At 40.0% G+C, this 20,884-nt stretch overlaps 1 protein-coding gene across 5 annotated transcripts in view; it reads right to left on the bottom strand.

The window, feature by feature from the left end:
* Window positions 1-1,777: 1,777 nt before the first annotated feature.
* Window positions 1,778-20,884, bottom strand: part of LOC119654913 (protein germ cell-less) — a 31,679-nt gene continuing 12,572 nt past the window's right edge. For 2 of the 5 annotated variants that reach the window (XM_038060547.1, XM_038060549.1), the window contains exons 2-7: window positions 9,465-9,621; window positions 9,171-9,391; window positions 3,517-3,668; window positions 2,944-3,458; window positions 2,658-2,876; window positions 1,778-2,598 (exon numbers count right to left, since the gene is read on the bottom strand). In XM_038060547.1, the coding sequence (XP_037916475.1) occupies window positions 2,283-2,598; window positions 2,658-2,876; window positions 2,944-3,458; window positions 3,517-3,668; window positions 9,171-9,391; window positions 9,465-9,619 (1,578 nt within the window). In that variant the 5' untranslated portion in view covers window positions 9,620-9,621 and the 3' untranslated portion in view covers window positions 1,778-2,282. Of the gene's footprint in view, window positions 2,599-2,657; window positions 2,877-2,943; window positions 3,459-3,516; window positions 3,669-9,170; window positions 9,392-9,464; window positions 9,622-10,128; window positions 10,149-10,469; window positions 10,640-10,659; window positions 11,361-20,884 lie in introns of those variants that run through there. The other 3 variants (XM_038060550.1, XM_038060548.1, XM_038060551.1) reach the window with 3 other exon arrangements.

Raw genomic sequence — 20,884 nt, forward strand, 5'->3', positions numbered from 1 at the left:
CACCAGTGCCTTGTGCTCCAACCACTCAGCTATCCGGACAAAGATCATCTTGCAGGCGTAAAAGACCGCACCGGCTACTTTAATCCTCAGTCCTACGTTAACATTTACCGACCGAGAGCCTGTTAATCGGCTTTTTGTCGCCGACGCTTGCCGGTAGCCTATTAATCGCCTTTTTATCTCGCTTGCGCGCCATTAGCTTATTAATCGGTTGCCTTGATGATCAACAATTTATTATATTATATGAGGAATAATTCGTTATTTCGTATTGAGGTTCATTGCTCAAGTGCGTTAGCTGCGGTACTTTGTAAGCTCCCCCATTTTCATCCAACACAGAATTGGAGGGTTTATTTGAACTGTTTATCAGATTGATGGAGAAGTACCTATGGACTAACAACCCTGGCTTGCTCACTAGAAGCTCCATTAATGATGCCTTGACGTATGTGAACAACTTTATTGCTCGTTGTCCTAACAGATGTGCCCTTGGCACCGCTGTACATTTTAAAAGCTCATTTGATTACTTAAGTTGGTCCAGGAATTAACTCCTTGGAAGAGCTACTTTCATGGTAGACCAGAATTCGCACAATGGCTCAATGAGTGTGTGTGGGTGAATTTCGAAGGTCGTTATGCACAGGAATCCTATGCAAGCCCATTATTGGGAAAGCGATGATGAATGGACTTGTCAGGTGCGTTTAGCTCGGTGACTGAATGTGTTACATTAGTGAAGAGAGCATAAGACTTGAGTTCGAGAAGGGGGTGCAAAGTGCATGCGTTCTTTTAATGCGTCACCAGAGAAGGTTAGTATGCTGCTGTCAACAGAGAAAACTGTCGCGATGTTGCTGAAAACAACTTAAGTTGCCGGTCAAACCCTAAGTTGAACGGTACCTATTTAAAATATCAGAAGCGGGTCAAGTACTTGGGGATTGAGTAGGAGAACTGCAAGATCCATATATGTGGGACTCCGTGCTGCGTGTTTTATTTATGGATCCGCACTGTTGTGCAATGTGGGATGGCGACGTAAAGAGCTATTGCCTTGTTAGTGTGTCATCCTGTGCCGGACGGTCTTTACCGACGCCATGCGGGTATTGTTGTATGTTTCTCGTTTCAATCTAGAAGTACTCCGGCATGCCACGCCCTACAGGATCCGTACGTACGTAAGGCGTATTCTGATAGTCAGAATGTAGTGAACGGTATTGTTCTCGTTAGCCAGTATCTTGCTAGCAGTGAGGTGTTGCGATGCATGAAGTTGTACCCAACTTCATCGACCTGAGGACTGTATGCCTTAATTGCGAGAGGGGTATTAAAAGGGTGTCGCATCCACTGGTGTGAATACTGAGCCCGCACTTAGCATATACCAGTGCCGCCATGCTACTTACGGCACTGATCTGATTGTGAATCAATCCGTGGTCGAAGAGAAACATGAGATTATGCCCGTCACCCTCGACTATCTAAACAAAAAGAAATATGGAACCAGGTTACAAATGCATCACAGTAATATGTCCGCTGGTCACAGGGCAATCAAAATCTAAAAATTAAAGGAGTAGAACACTAACATAGACGACCAGCAGTGGTTATTCATATTGTATCGTTTAGCTCAGTTCCGAAATTTGGGATATCTGCAATTGTGTGTCCTCAGAGGTTCATATTACGGTTCTGTCGGAGCCGGCTCTTAGTGCAGAAAGCAAATGCTTTCCACTTTCAATAATTTGCCTAATTACTCAATAAGGACAGGAGCAGAGGAAATATTTCGCGATTGGATTAAAATTAAATCTCCAACAAATTTTCAATTTCTTGAAAATATTTTTTATTTCTAAAACATTATTGATTCGTAGTTCACGAAATAAACTGGTGTAATTCAATTGTGCTTAAGTGACATAGAATAATGTACTTCAATTTAGCGTAACTCTTATAGTAGACATCGTAAAAATAGAGAATGAAATGTACAAAACAAAATTCTATAAATTACTCCAAAATATTATTATAATGACTGCAATCTACTTATATTACGTGTACTCGAATCTAATTCATCTGCATTATTGTACATTGACATTACTTTCACATGTAAACACATCATATAATAAACTCTATGATAATTCGTTGGTAATAATGTAAATGTTAGTAAATAAACTTTCAAAAGTCGTAAGAAATACGCAAAGGATACAAAATATTAAACTCAAGCAAACAATGCTAATAATATTTGGAAAATATATTCTATTGTACATTTTACTGATTAAATTAATCCATAATTCTACTTATCGTAGTGGAGCAGTTATTTGTAATTATAACTATAATGGGAGGTTTGATGAGGACCGCGACGAAGACCCGACATTTTTCGTTGGTGTCCGTGAACTGTCGACGTTTGCGCCAATCTCTGATATCGGTGTTGTGCTGGTTTTTGTGCTCGCGGACTCAAAGTCTTCTATCGTGATATTGTCAGGTGATACGACTAATAGATTCACGGATACAAGCAAGGGATATGTTAGCTCTTTGTCCATGAGCATTAAGCTGACTTCCTCGTTTTTGTCGAGGCAAAGTGATTTGATATCCGTCGTTTGGGAATGCGTGACCTGACGCTGATCGTTTAGGGAGGCTAACGTCGCTCTGAAAAAAGCATAACAATTAGCTATAAAGATATTATATTTGATCGAATGGGTTCTTACCTTATGAGGAACTGTCGTTTTGTCTGCAGGCTCAGTAGACGCTCGTTTTCTATTCGATGATGCCGCTTAATACTTAAAACACGATTGTGAGTAATTAGCACCAAGTCCAGGCCGAAGTTGAATCCAGTCCAGCGCCATTTTTGATACCCTTGTTCCTGCAACAACCGGCCGCAACGCATGCAATTTTGGTAGAATATTTGCTTGTCGACTTCACCCGGACTGCAAATGCGAGTTAATTATGGTTAAAAATTGGAAAGAAAATATAATATAATTCTTTCAACCTTACCCATTTTCCATTGTATGGTCGACTTTTAGAATAGCGTTCCAATGGCTTAGGAGGTAGTTATGTAACCATTCCTTAGGGATAATATTATCTTCCAGCACCAGTTTCAAGTCTATATGGTGATTAAGTAAGTGTTGAATTCGCAGTACCCGAAATGGAGCCTCATATTGTTTTCCGTCCAGTGTATTGAGGAATGCAGTCTTATTTTTTCGACCAGCGAAGTACGTTTGTGGAGTGACTTCATTCTCTCCCGTTTGTTTTTCACTGGGGTCATAATTTGGGAAGAATTTGAGGAAAAGCCAGGTACGGAGTAGAGTGTACAGAGTGAACTCTGTTTGCATCACATATAAATCATGACTAGCGACGAGATCCGCCATCAGTTCTTCACTGATTTGCTTTAGGTATTTAGTACGCTTTATATAGTAGCCGACTAGATTTGCTAAAAGCCAATTAAATGCAGTTTTCTTCACATTTTGGACTCCGTACTGGCAGGCTGCTTCGTAATATGCCACTGCTGTCTGTAACCAAATTTATAGGAAAATACGCACTTTTTAATAAAGAAGATGTTTCACTCACCTCAGCATTCGTTGTTTCGGTCATAACTTCCGTGCATCGCTCAATGATTCCGTCTAGTTGGAAAAGGGTTGCTGTCGCTAAAACGGACACAACGCCAACTGGTTCTATGACGATTTCATCCAAATATAGACACCCGAAAACAGTTTCTAAAGCTGTAAGATGAAGAAATGAAAACTTAAACTCATGCAAACTATTTTAGTTCTTAGACAATTCGTTAAATGATATCATAGATTATAAAGGAACACTGATTGATCTGTTGACGAAGTACCAATTTACTGAAATGCTATCTGTAGCTACGAACGAACTTAAACAACTAATTGTCATACAACAAAAGTAAAAACTTGGATCGTACTGAATCAGCCTATTCTTTTAGAACTTAGAATGCTAAAGTTATATAATCGTTGATTGTAATCCTACCTAAATTTATTGTAAATAGAAAGGTGTCATGAAAACGCTTGTTTGAGAAGTATTTTGAATTGTTGGCGTCGCAATAAATTGATTTGACTGTGAAATCATCGTTTAATCATCACCAATAATTGCTGCTTAGTAGATAGCACATTAAGCAACTGGTAGCTAAAAGATTACTGATTAACGAAAGGCTGTGCAAAAAGGGTACAACTAGATATTCGATTTCTTGACGTTTAACGATGTCGAGATACTATTGGGCAATTTCATCCGAGGCAACAGACGGCATCTTATCATACTTATCACGTAAAATTTACTTAAGAATATAGTCACAGCCAAATTTCGCACTGTTGCAATTGGAATATCACATATGCTAGGAGCCTCCGCCAAATGTTTAAGCTTTTTTTGCAAAGCATGAGTGAAGATCTTGTGGCGTGGTTTAATTATGCTTCAGGTTAAGGTTGCATAATTCGGCAAGTCCTAACACGACCTCCTCGCAGTGGCCACGTCCTCCCACGGGCCAAGATTGCGTAGAGCCGGGCTGGGAGTAGGCTCATTCGACTGACGGGGATTTGTTTGCCTGCTGAGCATATGTTGGGGGAAAGCAATGGGGAGATTGAGCCAGAGCAACAGACCGGGGATCGTGCTTCCTGCACTAGAAAGGTGCTAACAGGAGCCCAAGAGTACGCCAAGGGCTGTGTGGCCAATGGACAACCTGTTCTTCAATATGCGGACTCTGATACTTTACCCTCTTGACCGAGCTAGCTAGGGTGGACATTTTTCCCGGACTACTTGTGGGACCAAGACATGGATTCCAATTTAACAAAAAATAAAAAACTAAAGATAGAAAAAGTAAAGATGGTGATGCCAGGTGTACCATTGCAGGACGAGCTACTGGCATTCAGCCAGGAGGTAGTCGCCATCGTGGGCAATACAGTAGCCCCGCTCTGCGGAGATAAACAACAAAGACCTTCGGGAGCGAGGCAGCAGACAGGATAGGGGTTTCCAGTTTGGAAACTTGTCGTCGAACTGGATGTAGCGGGTACCAGTCATAGTACTCCTAACCTAAAAGCAATAGCCGACCAGTATGTCGATCATCGGAGACCAGTATAGAAGCGGAGGATCCCTGGATTCCTGTTCAAAAGCCAATACAAGAAGACATGCATATTCTGAACAAGATGAAAAGGACCTAGCTAAATACCAGGCGATTATCGAAGAATATAACAACAAGTGCCTGGGAAACTAGCAGAAGGCGAAGCCCGCCGCCTTCAAAAGCAATCGATATCAATACAAGGTCAAACAGCAACAGAAGTGGAGCAGAGTATTCAAGGGTCTAACGCCAAGCAACCTTTACAAACAGGTAAGTAGAAACAGCCGCTAACCAGCTGATAGAGGAGATGAAGATCGACGGTCCGAAGGGAACTGACGAACCCCCTACGTAAGTATGCTGAGGGTAGCGCAGATAAATCTCCACCACTCGAAGTACGTCTTAGCTAATTCCCTGGTCTTCCTCCTAGTGGAAGGCATCGACGTTGCACTAATACAGGATTGGAGAAAGCCGAACCACCAAAGGTATCCATAGCAAATATTAGGATCAGCCCGGAAACTAACGATTTTATTAAATAAATCTATCGGTATGTAACAGGGGCAATAGACTAACCTTCCATTTTCCAGGCTTCCGTGAACTCTAACGGTTGGCAGGAGGTCCTTGATATCACCCTACTAATCATCAATGGGATTCTCAGGGTCTCTGTTCTCTGTCTCTGCTCTCAAAGTCTCTAACCTTTTCAGAGACCCCAGGAGGATCCACTGGAGGAGTTGGAGACAGAGGTCATCATCATCAACGGCGCAATAACCGATATCTGGTCTAGGCCTGGCTTAATAAGGAACTCCAGACACCCCTGTTTTGCGCTGAAGTCCACCAGACAGAGATCGCGGCTCTGAAAAAGCCATTCAAAACCGCCTTCAACGTCCCGAAACCCTCGTCCTCGAAACCCTTGCTACCGTAGTGGGATAAAGACCTGCCCAGCGCCAGGAAGCTGACCAGGGGGAACTTCAATATCTGCTACAGGCACAAATATTAGCAGCCATACAAGGACTGACTAGGAAGCACAGTCAGCCATCTATATTTCCAAGAAGCGATCCTGGTTGGACTATTGTCAGAAAAAAAAAGAACTAGCGAATCTGCGAGATTCAGAAACATAGAAGTCCATCTTTTCTTAAAAAGTCAGAAAGCTCCTAGACGGAATTTTCTGGTGAAACTCTGAAGCTGCTAGTTCTGACGCACTTCCCCGCCAGCAAGGAGAACTGCGAGTCAGAGTCTTGCTTGGATATAATCGGCTGAGTTATAAACAGCTTCCCTGCATACAAATCTCCGGGCTCAGATGGCTTAGTGACAGTACTACAAGTAAGAATTGTTCTTCGGGATACGTACAACACTTTTAGCACTCCCGAAAGTGTTTGAAGAGTGAACATAGGAAGGAGAGTTAAGGAGGCCTGTATAGCCTTCAATGCTCGTAAAAAGAATTTTGCTGTGATCTTTTCAACCAGAGAGAGTATAAGGCTACGGCACGGTATTTTTCACCGGCCGATCAAAGATGGTCTGTGAAGTAGGTGCGGTAGCCCCTCCTTAGTGTGTGACCTATCCACTGCCACCTCTACCCTTACGATCACATCACATACGGGTGACAAGCCTGTGCAGTCACCAAGCTCTTCATTTGAAATAACATCAGCTCAGTGTACCTGGATGATACGACGCAGCCAGGTGTTGACGAAGGCTTGGAGTTTTCGAATGACAGTGGGAGTTATTTTCCATGTGCTACTTTCATATGGCAATACTGAAAGAACAATAGCACGGAACAGTCAACAGTTGGTTGTATTGGTGTTTACCATCATTTTAATTTAATCAAGATGAAAAGATCAGGAGCTTTGCCTGCTAGTGAGTCGAAATTAAATAAAAGACCCTTGTTTGAAGCGAAGCTTCTTCGGACCCCGTTTTGGAAACTTGATTTTATCTATAATATGTTATCCAAAATCACTGGTGACAGAGGGTTCAAGGGTCAGATAAATATTGCCTCCAGAAAGAGGAGATAGTGAAAAAACTATTTGCGCTTAAAACCATAGTAGGAATAAAAGTGTAATGGACTAATTTGTGGTGCGTTATAACACCGACATACCCTCGGAAATAAGAGTTTAACCTCCACAAAGCGCACTCCGAAAATTTCTGGGTTTCCTGGGTTTAAAAGAATACACATATGTAAGGAGGTTCTGCGTAGTTTTAGGTAAATGAAATTAAAAAAGTGGAAACTGGTAGGATAATATCCACAAGAGAAGTTCTTCTTTAAGAAGAGAGATTGTGTGAATTAGGGTTAAACTTTTTCAATAGGATGGTAATCACAGGTGGTCACATCAAGTTAATGACTGCTAGGAGGAAGATTTGAGCGAGTAGTATATCGAGTGACATTGCTGACATTGAGCCCAAGCGAATTAGAGTGTCTAGGTTCGACTTTAGAGACATCCAGTCGATTGTGAAAGGTACAGAGGAAAATCATTTAAGATCATCGGTGTAAAACAAGAAAGGGAAGATGAAGGGGACGAAAGGTCGTTGATGAAGAACAAAAATGGAAGTGGATTCAAAATAGATACTTGTGATATACCACAGAAAGGAAAAGAAAGGGGAAATGCAACCCTCAACAAAGGATCGATTGGAGAGGTAGGTGGTGAGATATATGGCAATGTTAAATAGTTTTGACAAAAGTAGTGAAATTTGTATAAAAATATATATGTATACTACATGTCGGAGATTCAGAAATTTAGCCACAAGGTTGAGTACTGTTAACAAAGTCATATTGTCTTGGAAGATATTTTTCCGTTTTATTGGCTAAAAGTGTCTAATTTAAACAAATACGGTAGAGCTACGGTATCCTGTAGGAGGCAATGTGGTCAGCATTGCCCTCGCCCGTTATTATTACTAGGTTTGACTAGGGTTACTGATTCACAGCAGAGTCGACAGGTATTCGAAGTCCAGTCATGCTAAAAATCTCATTATCACCAGTCAGGTTTGAACCGCGACCTTTCGTCCGACAACCTAGCGCTTTAACCAATAAGCCATACGGACAAAGTTGATAGTGCGATTTAAGTGCCAACTGGCGATACTGGACTGAAGAGCGGCACAGGTGCTCGATGCATAAATGAAGGGAAGGTTGGAAAGTGATGGTGAATCGGGAACGTTAGGTCAGATGAGCAGAGAAGGAATTCAGTAGTTAATCAAAGCCGTGCCGTCTTCATCAGAGAGAAAGACAGAACAGCCTTCGAGAAGCTCAGAGTTGAAAATTTTATCATCCGATCATATTCCACAAATGCAGATGATATAGTGCTGAAAAAGCAAGCCAGAAAAATAAAGCTTGGTTTTTGGACCTCTCACATTCTGATAGAAACGTCTCAAACAAATAAAAGATTCAATTATGTTGATCAGCAGGTGGAAGGCAAGGGAATTTTAGCGTAGTTTGTTTCCGTCGAATGTACGGGGATACGTTACCTTAAAAGAAAAAGAAGTGCCATTTTTCATAAACATGAGAGGCGCTGGAGATGGGTTTGCTGGAGTTAAAAATATCATCGAAAAAATATTCCAGCCAACACATATTTTCATTTCTTACCGCGTGTTCTAAAGTGTTATTTATTTATCCGCAACTCAGGCACTGCTTATCTCAACTACTAGGGTAATTTTCCCACCACGACATCCAACGTAAAGTGCTTTTTTTCCTTCAATTCCGGCCTTAGGATTAGGACTTGAACTAATACCATACTTCATTTTTGTTCATACTGCCTATATTTGAAACAATAGGTTTTCTTACCTCTGCACCAAATAAGAAATTGAAAACCGGAGATCTCCGATTCGATATAAGCAAAAAAGGTTTCTATACCAATTATCTATAACAACAGATGAGATTTGCAGAAGTTGCTATTATTGCCTTTAACAATGTGTATAAGGAAAGAAAAAAGTGTAATAATTCATCGTTTAGTTAACTTATCCATTTACTACGTGATTATTATGATGAATTAGACAATTTTCGCGGTTGAGTGGATAATGCGGAAAATTACTGCGTCAATTTATATAAGTCATTAATCATTGAATTCTAATAAATGAAAGGTCACGTAGTAACCGCAAACTAAATAACAGTTTTGCGATATCTAAAAATATTTATGAATTTTATTTAAATAAAATTTGAATAAAATAGCAGAATACTCACACTCTAATGTGATTTTTGGATCCAAGATTTTAATGTTGACAAAATTCTCACAAGCCTCCCGCCACGAGCCGTTGAACATGCTTGCAAAGTATGGACTTTGGCACAAATAAACCTTGTGCAGGTGCCATACTTTACCTAACGCCATAACGGCTACATCGGAGTTTTTCTGTTCTTTGAAAAGTGCTTGGAATATATATTGGGTGGTTGTCAGAAGTTTTTTCCTGAAAAAAAGAAATCACGGAATATCAAGCAATAATTTCAGTGGGGACATGAAATAATCATTGTCATACTCACTTCTTAGGAACGTGTAATGATTTTTCTAAGGCACTAGATTCATCATTAAGTTCTTCCTCTTCTTCGCGTTTGCGTTTTCTCCCTGTTATAATTTCCGCAACACTTCCTGTGGCTTGGCGCAATGGTTCTTTGATTTTGCTTACTATTTTTCCCATTTCTGAAAACGAAAGAAAGAAATATTAGATGGGAATAGGATTTCATTTGCTAAATTCTATTAGAGGAAGTTCAGGTTGAGTGGATTTGCGTATATATTACTTAGGACTTGGACTAGGTGCGTACGTAGGTGCTCAAGATAGGAATAGCTTGATACACTTCGCTGGTTTCTATACGCGCATTTTGTTCGTTTCGAATTTCAACAAACCATTCACATCTACCATCCTAGAAAAGTTTTGTGGAACTTTTTATTTAGACGGATAAAATTCAAGTGACATTTTGCACAGGAGAGCGTGCTCTACTCTTTAGAAGATCTATTTACATACATTTGGAATTTTTGGATTAATCCGGAAAGTAGCAATACCCAAACAGTATTTATTATGAAAGGCTAGAATTAGATGCATCAATTTAGGTCATTATTGTACTTCTTTTAGTAAGTATTTCCCTCACAGTTTCGATTATTAATCCAGAGAACTTTCTCCACTTTAATCAGTTTTTTGTTTCAGCTAACCTTGAACCAAATTCTATTATTTTAAACACCCAACTAGTAGCCAAATGACGTGTGTCTCTATCGTTAAGGTCTCCAGCAGTCAAGAATTTTGCTTGTTTATAACGGCTCGTATGGATCATAATCATATACCGGCACCAAAGTTATCAATTGTCGTTTTTTGTGCTTATTTGGTGCCATTTACAGCATAATCAAGTTTTTACAAATATGATTATCTAAGACCGAAAAGTTGGAAGAAGCGTTTGGGCTTTCGATAGCAGAGTAAACTTGGGATCGCCTTTCTTTAACGGGCGACAATTCAGTATTTTCCCTCTAGTTTTGATTGCTCAACGGACTCTGTTTACCTGCTGTAATTTACACTATTCTATTTATTTACGCAGCTGCATATAATTAACACAATTTGTGACTAGTGAACTCTCCCCGAAACTCACTGCACTCTATAAATAAAATTCATTGCACGATTCAAATCACCAACCGATCGATACACTCCTCTACTCATTAATTTATTAATGACGATTGCTTCGGAGATCAGACCTTGATCGTTTTAGGTGGTGTAATTACAAAACACCGACAGATCGATAGACACTAGTAAACACAACGACTTAGTGGAAGCAAGTAGCTGGCACTATCATTGGAATATAGACAGCAGCTAGAGTATAGTGTGATTACATCACCACGCTTTTGGTACGGTCGTGAACAAGTTTTGTTGGTTGATGAAGGTTTCTGGGCCGCTGGATGACTTCATCGTACACAAAACTCATCCATTCACATGTTGTTATTGTTGGACGCAATGTTATCGTTATGCTACCAACGGTCAAAGAGTTGTCTAAAGACGATGATGGAAAGTTTGTCAACAGACGAAAAAATGTTTCGCGGTGCTTTGTGTTTTCAAAATCAGCAACTTTCATGGCGGCATACAGCAAATTCATAGAAAAGACCAGGAGGGCATTTGTCTTTTGAGACTATAAGACAGAAGATCATTACCGAATTTCAAGTTCCGCCCACATATGTTCAATCTCATAGTATCAAAAAAAAGTTTCTCAACAAGGTTGCCGTCCTCAGCAAAGATTAATTTTTATTTAATTTCTTCTTAAAACACTCGTAAAACACTTTCTTTTCTAAATGTCTCTTCCTAAATAGTATTGACAGTTTTTTACCAGCATCCCCACCTGACCAGCATTGAAAACCGCCACTAAAAAAAGGCTATTCATTAGTAATCACAAAAAACTTTCAAAGAAAATATTCGGACGTCCGATGAGAACTTCATATTTATTTATTTGATTAACAATAAACGGAGAGTACTCCAATTACTTATTGCATATATACAAGTACATATAGAAAATAAAAGCAAAACGAAAGTGTCAATAACTCTATTTTTGTGATCGGCTTGGGATGAAGCCAGAGGACCAAGCTCCAAACGGTTGTAGTCCCGTAACATTCTGGACAAGAGGGAGTTTAAATAGCACAAGAGCTCCGCGAAAGAAACCTCAAAAATGTTGAGGTTGCGAATATTGTGTGATGGGTCACAATAATGAATTCCGGAGGGTTCAATTATGGAAAAAGTGTCAAGAATGTTACGGGCGAAGAATTCATAAAATATGACTGAGGAATGGAGAGAGAAAATATCAACGGTCGCAAAGTTCTAGTCACCTATTTTTATTGTCCTCATTTGACCAGGACCATTTATCTTTCTTGGTGCTGACGTTATATACATGGCTTCCTTTCACTTCTGGTAGAGTATAGCACGTCAACCACACCTACGCCACAACGCTTGCGGTTACCTGAACTGCGCTTGAGCTCACCCCAGGACCGCCCGAGGCGCTTGCACTCTTCTTATACTGTTCTACGCCAAGTGCTATTGGGGCAAACCACAGGTTGGCCATCTTGGGAGAGTGGATTCCATTGCATGCCATAGCCCGCAGTGCAATTGTCATCTTGCCTTAATGTGTGGTCTACACACTGCCACTTCCATCTTCCGATCACAAGCCCGTGCGCCGACCAAGTTCTTCGTTTGAGATAGTGTCAGTCCAGCGTACTCCGATGATATGACGCAGATAGGTATTGACGAAAGTTCGGAGCTTACGAGTAACAGTGAAGTCCACAACACAGAAGGAACAACAGCACAGAGCAATCTAAACTTGATCTTGGTGTTGAGATAACTGCATTTCCAGATTTTAGACAGGGCAGCGAAAACAGAGAGCGCTGTTAATGCATCGACGAACATCTAGTTCGGTGCCGTAGTCGGGAAAAACCACACTTCCTAGATATATAAACTGATCGACGCTTTCGATGCTCTACCCATTGATGCAGATAGGGAGAGTGCGATAGTCCGTCAGAGTGGTAACCTTGATTTTGCTGGTGTTTATTTTCAGTCCAACTCTACTTGCCTCTCTTTCCAAATCCAAAGCAATTTGGCGAAGGTCCATGACCCGGTGAGAGAGCAAACAGATGTCATCAACGTAGTTGAAATTTTGAAGAAAGATGTCATCGTCCGTAGAAATGGTCCACGTCCTCCAAACCGAGCAGCATGAAGAACTTCACCGACATTAAGAAGAAATAATATCGGTGACAGGATGCAGCTCTGGTGGACTCTGCTTTGAGCCCTAAAATCCTCTGTGATTGTATTGTGATTTAATTATAATTTATTTATCCTATGACCTACGAATGTAGATTCTTAAGGGTATAAATGGATTGCGTTCAACCTGGTATATTCAGATCAAAAGTTCCAGCAAGTAGAACAATAATCCCTGTTGCGGTGAACAAGCTGTTTTTTGATAATTTAAAAAAAAATATGTCGACCAATATTGAACTAGCCATCAGTTTCCACTTAGGCAAAGTCCAAGAGCTGAAAGTCATCAGGACCGAAGTGGAAAACCTTGAGCGAAATGCTTTGGGGTTCGTCTATCTTCGGAACGAAGGAAAGTACATGGATCTGATTACGGGAGATGATGTGTTGAAGTGCTTAGAGCGGTTAAATAATAAAATTAGAATGAACGAAGAAAGGATACTTCACCTAAATATTTACAAATTGGAAGCGAATTTAACTGCCATGTGCTCTTCTGAAAGTAATAGTCTTCCAGATGAATCCGATGGGACTATATCGCATGCAATTGCTTCAACTACTAGTGTCCTGGAGGCGTTGCAGGGCAATCATCATACTTCAATCACAGACAGAACAGGCAATTAGGGCTATTTCCTGCCAATGGAAACTACAATATTCCTGTTCGGCGCACACGACCATTGCGTGCGTGCCAGATGCGTCAGACCGACGGCGAAGGACTTATTACGGGAATAAGAAGAGAGATACGCGCTTTGCTTCACAGAACGTATCAAATCTTCGCAAAATTGATTTTTCCTAATAAATCAATTTTATGAAATATTAATTAATTTACATTAAGTGCTTCCGGACTAGAATGAAATTTCTTTTATAATTTTTACTATTTAAATAAATTATTGTGTTAAAAGAAACTGTCATTTGTTAATTTCACTTCTCTTGTCAAAATAAGGTGCGGCCTACAAGTTGCAGAATAACTAAGTCGGAAACATGATTTCCAAAATATTCTTTTAGAGAATATCTTACTGAAGCTATCTGGCAGTAGTCACTTGAGATTTCGAAGAGATTCCAATATTATCTCTTCGAGTACATGGAGATGACGCTCCCTATCCACACGAAACCGTAAAATAAGATTAGTCTCTTTCTTCGCCTAATCTCGAGACAAATCGACTTGAAAGGTAGGAAATAGCTTATATCGCATTAAGTATGTATGTAACTCGGGTACCCTTAGTTGCGGCAGACGTGTTAGATAGACCTCGCATCCACTGGTATGAATGCTGAGCCTGCACTCAGTATAAACCAGTACCGCTGTACTTGTCTCTGATTGTGGTCTCAAAATCAATCCGTGTCCGAACAGGACCGTGGGATTAAGCCTACACGGCAGGTACTCACGTTAAACCCCCAGGACTTTCATGTAAGTAGAGAATACATCATATAAGTTTCATTATATTCGTAGATATTTTCATAAATTAGATTTGATAAGAGATACTTATGGCATGTGCATAAAAGGGGCTTATGGCATGGCTACGTGTAGCACTTATGTTATTTGTTCTTATTTCTTTTCTGAAAGATATTGTTTTTCATTTCTGTGGTATGAATGGTTTAAACATCCTTTCCTTCCGAAGGATGAATAAGTTATCATGAACTTCAGCAGCAAACCACGATATGGGGCAGAAATGCAAGTATGCAAAGCAATAAATAATTGGTGTAAAAATTCAACATTGAGCGTTAACTTAACATTAATATAATAATAATCGTTATGGAACAATTCATTATGGACCAGGATTGTGTGTTAGAGCACTTCATTCAAGACCATAACGGTACACTACAGTACACTGTAGAAGGCAATTTGGTCAGCATCGCACTCGCCCGAGATTATTACTCTGATTTGACTAAGGTACTCGACTGATATCCGACGTCCAATCACGACAACAAATCCCTCTGCCATCAGTGAGATTTGAACTGCGTCCTTCCGCGACAGCCCCGCCCCCGATCTAACCAATTGAGCCATCCGAACACGAGAGATTTGAAAAGGCGATAAATGGCCTTTATACAGGAGCATTCCCTCTCATTCAAAACTAAACCCCAAATAAAAAAAACAATCATACAGAACTGACTGACCTATGCTCCCATCATTTTTGACGTAACGTATCTATAAAAATAATGCGGCCTGTCCCATCTATTGCTTGATTGCTCATGTTTGTTTAGAAAAAAATCTATGATTCCGGATAAGTGAGAGGAAAGGAATGAAAATAAATATTCAAGAATCGGAGCTAATTGTGTGCAATAGATACTCTTCAATTCATATAACGCACCCTCAGCACAATATACATTTTCTCATAAAGCATTTACATAATATGATAGCTAATTGTCATTATAGAATATTTAAAACATTCACGGTCATTCATATATGAGTCAGATTAGGTTTATGTAACGTAAACTGGAAGATTAAGAATGTGTAATTTAACCCGCAAGCGGACAGGTGAATCATTTCAGACTGACACTGGTATTGGTTCTAAAATATGAAATTTAAAGCGTTTTAGTTTTATTAATTACCCTCTGCGTAATTAAAACCATACAATTAGATGCAATGAAATGTAATCAACATAAAAGACTCCGAAAAACCTGTGCCCAGTTTGTAACTATAAAAACAAACCTAAATATGGTTTACATAAAACTCCTATCACACCTAGGCTCCATCGCTGCCGGTTTTTAACAATGTGCTCCAACTCCCCAATGGCCCCAGAAGCTTGCATCCTGGAATAGGGCCTCTATTGCATGGCATAGCTCGTAATGGAGCTGTGCTCCGCTTTCTCAATGCGTGGCCTATCTACTACCACTTCCGCTTTCTGATCATAAGATCCGCGGAAATCTGGCCCGTACGACGACCAAGTTCTTCATTAGTTATTGTCTTAGGCTAGAATCTTCCGATGACACAACGCAGACAATGAACGTTTGTAGCTTTCGATTAACAGCAGGAATCACTTTCCATGGAGTAGAACATTGGCGCGAAACAGCTTCACCTAGATATTGGTCTTGAGATGCCAGATATAATTAGAAGAAGAATTGGAAGAGCACGATGACCAGCCAGACTGAGATCCTTGGTTTTGTTGGTGTTTATCTCCATTCCGACTCTGCTTGCCTCGTTTTCCAAATCCAGAACCATTTGGGCAAGGTTCAATATTCCACAAGAGAAGGAACTGCTGGAAATGCTTCCTTCATCTCTTCGGGTACTCATCATTGCAGATGAAAACCCAGCCATTAAGGTTCCTGATGTCTGCTGGTTTTTTCACGATGCTTAACAGAGCTCTCAGCTCCTTACGTTTATTGGTCTTGAAACGTCCTTTCATCCACAGCAGAGTTAAAAGCCCTCTTGATGACGCCTCAATGCTTATTAAGGTTTTGTGTGAAACAAAACCTTATTAGAATCGAGACGGTGTCTGTCTGTCCGTCTGTCTGTCTGTCACACCCGATTTATTCGGAAACGGCTAGACCGATTGTCACGAAAATTGGTGAGAGTATGTAATCTGGTGATCCCTTTACATGCAGTAAGTGGCACCATCTTGTGTTAAGTTTAAGGGGGGGCTCCCCGTACATGTGAATGGAGGGTGCAAATTTTTTTTTCACAGAATGCAGCCAAGTAGGGTATCAAATAAAAGGTCTCAATTAGTACTTTTCGAATCTGGTTCAATATTTGATATTAGATGAAACATAGGGGAGTGAGGGTTGAAAATATGACCCACAAAAAGTGTAACAGGTCTCGTTCTCAGAACCTATCCAACCGAAAAATCTAAAAAAAATCACAGTGATGTATCTCTACGAAATCTAGGCCTCAAAATATATCCGGTTCCGATATCTGCCCAAATAAAGTTAATAATAGTATATTTCCACATTTTAAAAATTTACGCGGTACCCCCCTTATGTTCATCACAGAAGTACAAAATTTGACATGCGTATAATGAAGAACATAATGCACAGTTTGGTCAAGTTTGAAGAAAATCCAACTATTATTAACAAAGTTATAGGGTGTAAAACTTTACCAATTTTTATGAATTTCGTGCACTCTTCAACCTGCATGACGTCATCACCACATATCAATTCGTCAATACCACAACGAAATGAGTTCTTATGAATGGGGTCGCAAAGAATTATTTTGTTTTAGTTTTTTAGTCATTTGTATATGAATATTAATTACAACAACCAGACATGTGTGTATGTAGGTATATAGTATATGCATGCTAATGAACTTTGCGGGTAGTGGCTAATTCAGATAGATATAAGAAGTAAATCGGAAATATGGGTACGATCAATTTATATATGTGCCTATATGTGTAGTTTTCGAAAATAGGCAGTTTGTTTGTTTAGGGTGAACGTAACATCTACGGCTGTAATATGTACGTATGTGTCGTAGTTTTGTAGCTGTATACGGATAGAAAAATGTTAGTTGAAATTTCTTAGATAAGATGAACACAAAACCTTTATACCCGAAGCGGGAGCTTCCGGTATTCCGACTTGTCAATATTCTCGGACAAGTTGTTCAAAGTTTGCGTCGTTTGAGCAATATTAAAATATTCCCACTGCTGGACGATAGCCAGATTATGGGCACGGCCTCACTCTGTTTCCTTGCGAGCAGCTACAGTAGCGACACTTTTGTTACACAGATTGAGAAGAGAACCATTGAATCTACTGCTGATCGCGATATAATCATTCTGATTAGAAGTTCATTGCTGGTCAGTCGAAATCAAACTGGCTTTTTGCAACGCCCTATGAAAGCTAAAAGCCTACAGATCTTTCACGGTTGTTACGATCACTAAGGCCATGCCTTCCTATCACATGGCCGAGCAAGGCGTTATCAGCGGACTATCGACCACGATCACAATACTACCTTTAGGAAACCTTTCCAGATATCCACAACGTGTAATCGTTCGTAGAAAGTATTTTCCTCCACTAAAATAGAAATGTGGGGCATAGCACTCCACAATTGTGATATTCTTTAGACTGGACTGGAATCTTGCAGTCAAAATTCTGTCAGAAACCGGTTTTTAGGTCATAAGAACGTTTTTTGCATAGCTACCAGTCTGCAACCGTATGACACCAGATTTTCGTCTACTACAACTATATACAGAGTACAAAAGCACAGTATCACAAGAGGCAGAATTCCTACCATCTTACTTCGCTTAGATATAGAATATCCAGGCGATATCACCGAAATTCTCGTTCAAATTGAAGATTTGAGTATTGTCGTGGGGTACCTTTGCCGAGGAGCGTGCGCACATTAGAGAAACCAATCAAAAGGCGTTTTCAATAGTCAAAGCTCGTAGTTGTGTGGTAAGGGGTATCGAGGCGTTAGAAAGATATTTTCGAAATTTTGGTCCATATATTTCTGTATCTTTTACTCGGCTTCTACGAAAAAGTATACTTGGAGTATATTTTTAAATCCTAATGTGAACCCCCTATTCGGGTAAGCAAGAGGAGTTCTATACACTAATCATCAATCGCCTAATATGTCAAACCGTGCAAACAAAATAGCTAAACTTTTAATTACCTTTCTTCCTCTTTAATTCCGTTCTCTATTTGAAGAAACTCGGATAAGAATTGAAGTTTTTTATACTTTCCTCCATAAGCCGCATAAAAGTACAAAACATTGAAAATCGACACTTATTAGATTAAGAACTAAAGTCGATTAACTATGTAGGAGCATTGAGGTACGATGACAAAATTGGCTGGGAGTCAGGATTTTATCGTATCTTGCTTCATAAAATTATAGATCCAGATACATCCGCACAGCTTATTAAATTTTATAATTGCTGTGCTGTTAGTTTATAAAATAGATAAAAAAAATTTGAATGGACGTCTGTAAGGATTGCTAGCGTGACGTGTGCAAAAAATCACAAACTTTCCCCTGATATAATTTCGAAAGAAACTTCCTCAGTGTCTGAGCGGTTTTTGGGACTCTTCGCATACTACGTCCTACTTTCCCCAGCAAACAGATGCACCAGGATATTCTAGATGCTTCTTTGGAGGATAAACTGTATGTGCAGTTTGCTACAACCAAGATAATGCAACCATTCATGTTTCTCAGTTAATGTGAAATTGTTTACTCCTTTCCGGGGTCTAGGGTAATCACAATGCAAATGAGGCTGCGTTTTAGTTTCAATGTCATTGCACTTAATGTTATGTAAGTGATAGGCCTACAGAACGGAGGTAACCCAAAGACGGACGCAAGCATCCTTGACTATCGGGATTCGAAGTTGATTCAACGAGGAACTCAACATGCAACTCTCGCAACTTATTACGCTGCGGAAACGATTTTTGATTGGATTCTGAAATAGCTGCCTAAAAGGCTCACATTCCAACTTCGATGGGATGGAGATAATGCGACTTTGGGAGTGCATTCCTCTTCCTCTTAAAGCGCTGTGTTTTGTGTTCTATCAAGCCTGGTTGAGGTAAGCGATAATCCCGAAACGGATTAATGCTTGTGACATACCCTAGTAACCGGAGTCAGACAAAATACTAAATGCGAGATTACGATCTAGAATGAAAAACATCTTAATAGAGCGGCACACCTTTGCAGATCTCCCAACTCAACATAGTCCAGGTGAGGCTTCTTAAAGGTGATATGGCAATCGTAATAGGTGACCTGAATGGTAAGGTGGCCTCTGGTAACACCTTGCTTAGACATATGAGATATAAACACGATTTCGAGAACCGTAATGACAATAAGGAGAGGTTTACCGCTCTGCAGTTTCAATCGTCTCGATATTGGTAGATCCTTGTTCGGGCACGGAATCTGCCTAACCTAAAGTCAGTTTCAGCAAACCGGCAACATACACTTTATCAGATCGGCCAAACCGCGACCAGCTGTAGATTTAGGATTTCTCTTCTGAATGTGCAAAACAAGAGAGACGCTGATATGACTTGATGGTTGCTTGCGTTCGGTTGCGGATTGCGTCCGCATTCCCTCACAGGGGTGGAGAACGTCAAGCCCGAAGTTCAACACCGTTCGTTTTCGGGACCCACTATCCAAGCTAACCGAACGATATAGTAGATATATTAAACAGCTCACCGGAAAATATTGATAGGCACTGGACCGCCATCAAAATTGCTCTTCCCTTTGGTGTAATTAAAATGGTTGACCGTGTCCCGAGAAAACGCCATAACATCTGACTGAGTTCCGGGACTTGGAAGGGGATTGAGAAACGTAGGAAACTGAAGGCTCTTATTACTACTGCGAGTGCCTTCATTGTGTCATCGATATTCCCTGGTCTGAGAAAATCTCGTACGATCAGTTCACCATTAGAGCTGAATATTTCGAAATATTGTTGTTTATCAAAATCTAATCCAATTGTCCAATTTGGCATGAGAAGGAGGTAGTACATATCCCGATAATAAATTACAGTATTTGCCTACATTTATTAAACCCAGGATCTTATACATTATATCACGGAAAAACAAGACCCTCCATCATAGATCTACCTTAAAGTTTGATCGCGGGCACTTGGTGTTTGATGTCCTAACGTTTTCCAAAAGGTAGTGGCACATAACGAATCCCATCTATTGAGAAGAACACGAATTTTGATTAGCCGAAACATAAGATACGGCGGTCCAGCCTTTGATACTCCCTTCAACGTTCTCTGTCGCGAATCATAATCTTGAGTAGCAGTTTTTTCTGATGTTAATGGATTTTGAGTGGGTCAGAAAGCAATCGATTTTGGATGCATAGATACACGCCAACATAATGTGACATAAATAAGTCATCTTTACATCTTTAAAAACTTTGAGCATGTTGTATTGCCATTGTATTTTGACTTTATTAGTTGTGAATTTTCTAGGAAAAATTATTTTTTACATTAATAATACTCATGTCGACGTCCTTTGCAATACTTTCGCAGCGGAGCGGAAAAGCTGTCATGGAATGATGAATAAAACGACCAAAGGATTGTGTTACGTGCGACATCACATCAGCGTCGTCAACTAATGTCTATCTTCTTCCATTTTTTTACAGTTTCTACATTTGCATGCATATGAATAAGCTTTTTAAGTAAAACTCCCCCTGATTTAAATCATCAACCTTGCCATAAAGTGAGTGTAATAGGCAGGGTCTGATGAGTTGCCTCTGCCCTGGGCGAAACCGTAAACTGTCTTCGTCCATGCTTTTTGAACTTTGGGTGCTAAGGTCCAAATGATGAGTCCGTGGACCAAAAA

Source organism: Hermetia illucens, chromosome 4 (genome assembly GCF_905115235.1).
Source record: "Hermetia illucens chromosome 4, iHerIll2.2.curated.20191125, whole genome shotgun sequence".
NCBI lineage: Eukaryota > Metazoa > Arthropoda > Insecta > Diptera > Stratiomyidae > Hermetia > Hermetia illucens.